Raw genomic sequence first — 9,229 nt, 5'->3', positions numbered from 1 at the left:
GAAGATATCAATGATGATCAAATCTAGCAAAGTAAGCAAACCCACTCCCAGTCCCATTTTCAAAGTGATCAGTTTGCACTTAACTAGAAGGGAGAGGTGCAATGGGATCCTTGTATCAAAAGCCCTGGATTGAGCTGGGGGCCAGCTGTAGGATGGCTACACTCCACTGGCAAAGGTGGACATCTGACAGCAAACCTGGCCTTAACCCTGCCCAACAGCACATCCCAGCACAGCTCTGCATGTCCCCCCCATCTGTCCCCCTGGGCTGTCCCAGTACCTTTGGCTGCTGGTAGTGCTCCATGGCCATGGTGATGACATTGAGGCCGATGACGCCGGTGATGAACAGATCCAGGTAGTGGCTGGTGCACATCTGGTGAATCAGGAGGCGGAAACGGGAGTAATCCGAGTAGTAGGGCTTACACTGAGCTTCTGCAGCAGGGAGGAGAGTGAGAGGCAAATCAAGGGATTTCTCTTCATCGTTCTCAAGTCAATGCCCCCTCACTCTCCAACTCCAGAGATAATGAATTCTAGACCAATCACAGCAAAATACTGTCCTTTTTATTTCCTTTTTTCCTTGCTGGCATGTTACCATTTTTAATGGTAATAAAGATGAGCTCCCGTCATCTTATATCCATGAAACATTTTCAGTGGGACATGCTCTATACTCAGCCTTGTATCAGGAATCAGGGATGAGGTGAGCTGAGACTAGTGTGCTGCTAAAAAGAATTTTTCTCTGAATTTAAGTTAAATTTAAATTAAAATAACAATTTTTTTTTTCTGTTGATCTTAAAAGTCCCCAAAGCATTAGAAAACCCAATTAATGGTCATTTGCTGGGGACAGATTTTACTAACAATTGCCTAAAAACACAGGCCATTGAGTATGTGGTGGTCTTTGAATGAGAGAGTGCAAACATATGATGTTCTTTGCAATAAACTGTAGAGACAACAGAATTCAACACCTTGGCTGTCAGAAAAATGGTCCATAAATATACCAAGGAAAACTGATCAATGAGCCTTAGTGATCAGAAAATAACAATCCTCCATTTAGACAAGATTATCAAAACGCAGATTGCACTGTCCAACTGCATCCCATGTTTGGCTGCCTCAGGGATGACACATGGACTTTAGACCCCAAATGTTCCTAGAGATAAACTCATTTACTCACCTAATATCTAATGAGGAAATGCCAAGGCTGAGTATATAATTCAGTATAATTTTCAAGGAGGCATTATAGTGCAGATTGATGTGGAAAGGGCTGTCTTGAAAATGTCAGAGTATAATATTACCCTCATAATTAGATGATCAACTGGTTATGAAAATTATTGAGCTGTAAGAATTGCACAGTTGATATTTAGTGCTCCAGAGCAAATGTACAGTTCGATAGTCCAAGAAAAAAACTTTAGCAAAAATGATGCCAGGAAGCACAGGTTTGGGTTGCCCTAGGGGAATACTAATTTTAGAAGATTATATTTTGCCTGGAAATAGAGCTCACTTTGTCAATAGCCAATGACAATGCAATCAAATCCATAGATTTAAAGGTTGCATGTGCTCCCTGCTTCATAGCAGGATCCTGAAAAATCAGTTTTGTTTTTTTCCATAGAGACAGACCTTTCCCTCCCAGCCCAGGGACCAAAGGGAAAAAACACTCAGCAGTTTTATTCTGTAGGGGTTTGGAAGGCCCAAAATTCTGTTTCAGTGTCATCAAATGAAAGGCAGTATTAATATTCACTTTCTGATCTGCAGTGGGCTTTAGGTGATCTGCACCTAAGTGCTAAAGCACAGTATTGATGAAAAGGTCTATGAAATTAATTTTCATGCTGAATCTATTGAGTGCTTATGAAAAAAAGCAGACTAGTAACTGCTGACTCACTCATAAGACTTTGTCAGATATCTCAGAATCTGCATAAATCTCCATAAAGTCAAGATATCTCGATCACATTATGCTAAATTATGACTAGCAAATTAACTAAAATGTTTGAATACAATTAGGTTAGGAATAGGACCTATTTTTATGAACCAACTTATCATCTTGGAAAGAAACACGATCGTAATTGGATCACTTACTTCTTTTACATTTATGTATAATTCACATTCAAAAAGAAAAATGTCAACGTTTCTACCTTTTCCTGCAATGGATTTGCTTACGAATAATGACACTGGAATTTAATTTTTTTTCTCAGCTTTGACTGACAGATAATTCCAAATCCTACAGAATAGCACCAATGCTGTTAGAGCAGAGAGAGGATTTAGAGAGAGGTTGTAAATGTTCCCTGTGCAGGGCTCCTGCACCTGGATTAGCCAGTGCATGACCTTATAAGCAGGGTTGATAATTGTTCAGATATCTGCAAAGGCTTTTCCCCTTTCCACCCCCTCTCCCACCATACCTCCTGTTCACCTTGCCCAGCACCCACGTGTCCACAGACAACCCTCTCTAGATGCTGGTCTCACAGATGCCCTTGTAGCCTTGGAAAATTCCCAGTGATAAATGTTCCATCCTTCTCCATTAACTTTGTTAAGAGAGGATTTGGCAACCCATGCTTACAAATTATGTCACCACTCGCAACTCCAGTGTCCCCATGTCAGCCATGCATCTTGGTGCCATACAGATGCTCCCACACACAGGCTAACATGCTGCCTGAGGGCTAGGGATAAATCCCCACTGCGTCTAGGTAAGCAGGGAACTTTCTGAACAGATAAACCAGTTTTTACCATTGTGAAAATACCATTTCTTTAACTTGACCCTGCAGAGTTCTGCAGAGAATTTGGGATAGATCTGGTATAATTCCCCCTCTGCAAAGCCCCTGCCTCCTATGACACAGTGACATTTGTAATTATTGCAATAAAGAGCTTAACAATACCAACATCTTGGGAAATACAGACATCTGTTAAACTCCAGGTGGTGAACTTCACAACTAACACAAGACCACATTACTGTACCGTTACAATACACTGTGTCAAGAACAACAAGAGCTCTGGGTTAGTCTTGGTTATTACTGGAAAGGTTAATGTGGCTTCCAGGCACATATGGCGTTAAAGAAAGGCAGAGAGCAAACCAACAAAGAGGAATTGGCAGAGTGAGAAAAGATGAGGAAATACAGCAAAAGCCCACTACGAGACATCAGACTGTTGGTAAACAAGGTGTAAATCAAGCTGCTTCACCAGGGCTGGGGGCCAAGGCAGAGGGAGAAGTGGGTCAAATCTGGAGATCATTCCACAGGATGAACTTGGCTCAGACCGTGGATCCTGAGAGATCTCCTCCCAACCCAGGTAGGAAGGGGATGTTGCAGCCAGCTGGGAGGTGGTCTGAGCAAGTCCCACCTGCCCCTTCCTCCTGGGGGTGATGGTGGTCCTGACTGTGCTGGCATGGGAAGCAGTGCCTGGAGTGGGGTGCACTTGGTTTTAGCTCATCACTTCTATGGGCTCTGAACTTAGGTTGTATCGCAAGCTTCAGTACTCAACTCTTGGCACCAAGCTCTAGGATTATTATTGATCCCCTTGACATGGTCTGGGAACTCACCACTGTTCCCTCCTGTTTGGCTGGAAAGGAAATGACCATTGCTGTTGCAGGATAAATATTTCCCATTCCTAATCCCTGTCTAACTTTTCCCAGGCCAGGTGCCCTTGGGGCTCAGTGATCCCAGACTGGGTTTGGGGCACTAAACCCTGTAGTCCATTTTTCTGATGGTGGTGGAACGTCACCTGTGAAACATCACCAGTGCCCAGCAGAGCAGCACTGGGGCACCCCTGTTTTTGCTGGGCAGTGCCACTCCCAGAATCTCCCAGGGCTCGGCTGGTTTCTGCCACCACAGCAGGGAGTGGGACTGGGGCCACTTTCTTCCCATTAACTGCATTTTTTGGGGGGAATCAAGCTGAGCATGCAGCTCCAAAATATCTACGAGGAGCATCTGCCTCCTAATATAGCCCTGTCAAGAGAGAAATTGCCACTTTCCCTGAGGTGACTTCGAGCTGGGGCTGCGTGGGCACGGGAAATTGGAATTCACAAGAGTGGGACAATTCCATTACTGTCTCCTTCAGCTTCTTCCTTCTCCTATAATAAGGGAATTAACTGCTTTGCAGGTTTGAGTATCTGGAGGACAGTGGCAAACCAGTGAGCAATTAAACCCATGACACAGCTGGATTTACAAAATGTATCAAGAATATTATTAGGTTAAAAAGTAGTTTGCACTGAAGGAACTTGTTTTATTTAAACACAGAGTTTTAGTTGGCTTTTATTGTACTGAATGGATTTATTTAAAAAAAAAGTGAAATGGAAAATGACAAATTATTTCCACTGCGAAGATTCCCGTTGTGATAGAATGTAGACTTGGAGAAAAAATAAAGGAAAAAATGAAATTATAAAATATTTCACTAAGCACCAGGCAGTAGCACACACGCACACACACAATACCATCTTGTCTTCACAGAAAGAGAAAAGACGCCCTCTGAAAGTGCCGACACGTGGGCAAGCTTTGGGTCACAACTCAGATTTCTCACTGAACCACAGGAAGTTCATCTACTGCACCAGGGACTCATTCTCTAAATTCCCAACAGTCAGGTTCAGAAATAAAACCCTTCTATTTCCTCATGTTGGTGCCTGCAGAGCAGCATGGTACATTCACTACCACTGGATCCAAAGAAAAGACGGCAAAAGGAAACACACGGCACAGGTCTGACAATTGTACACATCTTAAGGGTAAATGCTAAGAGACTTTCTGAGCCTGCAAGGAATAATGGAGGGGGTTTGGAATGAGTTCAGTGTCTTAAAAATAACATAAAATAAGACAGCCTTGATGCAACTCTGTAGGACCAGGAGAGGAGTCACAATCAAGCAAAAAGAAGAAAAAATAACCAGATCACCAAACCCAGTGAGAGCCCCTCCCTCATGCTGCCCCCATTTCACAGGAGAGACCAAGAGGCCCAGCAAGAGCAGCAAGAAAGACAGCAAAGAAATATAGATATCAGGAATGGCAATGGGAAGGAGATTCAGGATTTATTAAAGCATATTGTGATAACTTCCAACAAGGGCTTAGAAATACAAGGTAGAATCTCTGTCTCCTTGAGTTATCTCTGCAGTGAAAGCCAATTTTTATTTAATCAAAGCTCCCTGCAATCTAAGAGAGATGGATGGAGCCCTGCACCCATCTCTCACAGGCTGCAAGCAGTGGCAGCCTGTGCACAGGTGAGAGTTTTAATGGCACAATTTTTGTAGTGTATTATTTTTGTCGAAAATTGCAGCTATATTTGTTTTTATGTTGGTGCCTCTTTAAACATTCAGGCTAATATTCTTAAGTTATGAATTAAACAAAATGCTTTCCAGATCAAAGATTCTCCTAAAAGTAAAAAGAGCAAGGGATGGATTTGCAGCCCTGAGCATCATCCTGAGAAGGGGGCTGGGAAAGGGAAGTGTGAGCAGGCTGTGGGTCAAAAGGGACACCTCAGACCCCATTAGTGTTGAGCCCAGCTGGTCCATCTCCATCAGCACCTGAAAAGGCTTTGAGGTGGTATCTTTATTTCTTTTAATTTACAAGATGCTTCATGGATTAATCAATGCACAGAATTTACACACTGGGCAGCACAATGACTAAATCCTGTGTCCACAGTGGGGGTTGGTGTGGGGTTGAGTTCCCTGTTGAAGCACTGAAGCTTTGCCCTGTACTGAATTTTACCCTGCTGAAAAAAACCACTCCCTGGAGTACAGTGTTTGTGGAGCAATAAGCAAGGGCTGAAGAAATAATGAAATATCCTCCCTAAGCTTTCCAAAGACACACACCTGAAAATCATTCAGACTCCTAAGCTGGTTGTTGGAAAGCTAAAGTCAACAGTAGAGGACCCATTTTCACAGTCCAGTCATTATTCTCTTCAGAAAAAAAAAGCTAAAAGAACGAAAAAATAAAAATAAAAAAAAGCCATGAAAAGTCTGACAGTGTCTTAATGAAAACCAGAGGGGAAAAAATACTGAATAACGTAAGATGATTGAGGAGTAAATTAAGGGTTTGCAAGTGTCAGTGCTGAGGCAGGTCTGCAGACCTGCAGCTCAGAATGAGATGCGTGTGCCATGAAGGAAGCAAACGAGCTTTGCACCACACACATGGTTTAGTGGGATGCCTCAGCCGCGGTGGCCAACTGTTAGTGACACAGCACTGCCATTCAGAGGGACGAGACGTGCCAGCTTCCCAGTACCTTGCACTGCACTGGCTGAGCTCTCCATTAATACATCATCCAGCATTAGATCTAAAAGAATGAAACGGCATTAATCACCCGGCAGGACACACAGCAAGACTCCCCAGTCCCTGTGGAGGTTCCTATGGCTCTCCGTTGCCTCTGCCAGCAGTGTTTCCTTGTGGGATCCTTGTGCCTCGTGGAGGGTGGACTCAGGTATATGTGAGAAAGGAAGAGCTCTTGTGCTTCTCCCTCTTGTGGAAGCCCAAGACATCCCCAAGAACCCCCTCAGTTGATGATGAACACACTGCTGAAGGACCATCTGGGACACGGCCTGCTGGGACAGCAATACCTCACAGTGACCACTCCTGCACCCGCCCACATCTCAGATTTCACATGCTTCCCCAGTTTTCAGACACCTGATTGGATAAATGCATTGGAAGAGTGTACAACTAAAAATGACCGTGCCACTAGTCAATGTCTGTGTGTATTTGACAACCCTAGGCTGGTTTGGGCATCTGGGATCACTCAGGAAGTCCAGCTGAAAGGAACCCCCATCCAGTTGCTGGCACAATTCCAGCACTAGTCATGGTTTCGTCCACAAGTTCCCACTGTGCAGAACAAAGTTAAGCAATGACATCTGTTGCCTCTGAGGGGAAAGCTGGACACAGTCAATTAAAACTAATGTTTCACTGAGCATGGATTGGGAAAACTGTTCTGAAGCGATTTGGAGGACTTCATACTTTACTCTTGAAAGGTTTTTATGGCAATTGAATACTCAGCAATATTTGATCCTCAGTAAAGTATCTGTTTATTGCCTCTTTAATGAGGTATTTCATAGCACTGAATGAATAACTGTATCTCCAAGGATGGTTTGTGATTCCTTCCCTGTGGGAAATTGCCCAGACTTACATCTTTTCTTCATCTAGTTCCTCTAGCATTATAAATAAAATAATTAATAATACTTAAACATCTATTTTTTTTTTCTACAGAAATATCAGTATTCCAAAACTGCAACTTTAAATAGCTATTGTTATATCCAACCTTTAAAATCCTTTTCTAACTCATCAGCCTTAAACTGTGCTTGGGAACTTGAGCTAAGCAAAAGAGCTTTCTAGGCATTTTCTTGAGGGGGAAAAAGAAAACCCAAAAAAACATGCAACAAAAAAACCTCTTTCCATCTGTATCCCACTTAACTGAGAACAGTCTAATGGGTCCTCCAGTGCTCTTGAGGGAAGCCTCCTACTTTACACTGGCCAGTGAGGGAAGCAGGCTCTTGGCATAAACCTAAGTTTGATGGCCAGGGGCTGGTGTGACATATCCTGTTTTGTAACACGTTTTGTAACGTGTGAAGCTCATGGGACTAAAAGATGTGACCAAAGGAAATGGTTGGGGAAATGCTGAACTGAGAGAGGCTGAGGCAGCACTGTGGCAACGTGGTTCCGTGATTAAGCCTGCAACAACTATTAAACACCTCTTAGGCTATTAAAAAAAAAAAACAACAAAAAAACAGACACTATCACCAGCTTTGGGAAAAAGCACCTAATCAGATAGCCTCTTAAACAGTCCTGAAGTCTGTCAAAGATAGAGAAGTGAAAGAGGACAGGGAGAGAGCAGGAGGTGGACTGACCAGGGAGAGAATGTGCAAGGCCGTGGACAGGAAGGGCAATGGAGAAAGTTCAGTCAGAAGAGAAAGCATGCAAGAAGAGCACCTCCAACCTGTGGCCTCTGGCTAACTTATTTAGGAATTATTCAACTACATTAAAATGAAAAGAGACTAAGAGACAAATGTCAGTTTGGAGACTTTTGGCAGAGTGGGGTCTTTCCTCGTTTCACCTGTAGAGCCTCCTCTAGGCAGGGCTACACACTTGCACATCTAGTTGGGAGTTGGGTTCAATTTGCACCAGCACTATTTTGTGTAGTTAGTTACTCTCCTTGTCTGGTTGTTTTTTTTCTTCTAATCTGTATTTCTCAAGCAAATGCATTGATATATTTCTCTATGGAGTTTTAAAGCATTACTAGAATGAGATGGTTCTATTATTTTATTACATTCTTGAATAGCAGTGGTGCTACTGTGCCAATAAATAAACCTGCTTGATAAATGGGACAGGTAACATCACTGTGGCAATACAAGACTGTAATAAACCAAATAGTGAATCCAGTTATCAGCAACAGTGCTCATGACTGAGATTTATGATGCCATCCAGCACTACTGATCTTTGCAGTTGTCACTATTTGTGTAACACTGAGCTCTGCTATCCAAGAAGCTCCAAGCCTGATTATTATTATTTTTTAATTTAAATAACCCCCAATGGAAAGGTCATTGCAAATCATGCAGCCATTAAAAAGGCTTCCTTGGCTCCTTGTTCAGCCTAAAATGACACTATTTCCTTCATGCAAATTTTATAGCTGGACATGCTTTTGGGAGAAGAATTATCACCAGACGCGAGACAGGGAGGGGAGGGAGGAGGGGTTTATGTGGAAGGTCAAGCAGGACTCAGAAAGATGTGGAAAGACTACCGACCAGCCATCTGTTTCTCCTTACTCCTTCTCTTTTTCTCCAGCCGGCGGAGCCTTTTTTCCTCCCGCCTCTTGGCTTCTTCCTCCTCCTGGTGCTGCCGACACTTGTGGAAATTCTCCACCACCACCCCCACAAACATGTTGAGGACGAAGAAGGCCACAATCAGCAAGAAGGAAATGAAGTAGAGGAGCATCCAGGGATTGTAGTTCATGACTGGCTGCAAAGTGGAGGAAGGCAAATTTCAACTGAATCACAAAAAGAAGAATGGGAACAAATTGATACAGCTGTGCCAACCACAGAACTCACAGCCCTTTCAGGCAGGCTGCTCTGCTCTTCCTGAAAATTAGAGCTTGCTGAGACATTTTAACTGAATGCTCCTAAAATGTGTGTTGAGGACAGAAGCACCACCTCTCTTCTGCAAAAAGGACAGCAGCATCCTTTGCAGCTACTGTAAGCTCCTCATTGCGAACCTCTACATACACAAAGCACTTCTTTTCTCCTGAAATGACCAAACTGTTTAAAAAGTCAAACCATCCTTTGATAGGTGCA

At 43.2% G+C, this 9,229-nt stretch overlaps 1 protein-coding gene across 6 annotated transcripts in view; it reads right to left on the bottom strand.

Moving 5' to 3' along the window:
• Positions 1-9,229, bottom strand: part of CACNA1G (calcium voltage-gated channel subunit alpha1 G) — a 98,168-nt gene that overhangs the window by 22,021 nt on the left and 66,918 nt on the right. For 5 of the 6 annotated variants that reach the window (XM_031060006.1, XM_031060007.1, XM_031060005.1 and 2 more), the window contains 2 exons: positions 8,684-8,897; positions 278-429 (listed from right to left, as the gene is read on the bottom strand). In XM_031060006.1, the coding sequence (XP_030915866.1) occupies positions 278-429; positions 8,684-8,897 (366 nt within the window). The remainder of the gene's footprint in view (positions 1-277; positions 430-8,683; positions 8,898-9,229) is intronic. The other variant, XM_031060004.1, reaches the window with a different exon arrangement.

The sequence above is a fragment of the Geospiza fortis genome, unplaced genomic scaffold (genome assembly GCF_000277835.1).
Source record: "Geospiza fortis unplaced genomic scaffold, GeoFor_1.0 scaffold244, whole genome shotgun sequence".
Taxonomy (NCBI): Eukaryota; Metazoa; Chordata; class Aves; order Passeriformes; family Thraupidae; genus Geospiza; species Geospiza fortis.
Note: the sequence above shows the minus strand (reverse complement) of the source record. Positions and strands in the feature narration are given on the sequence as shown.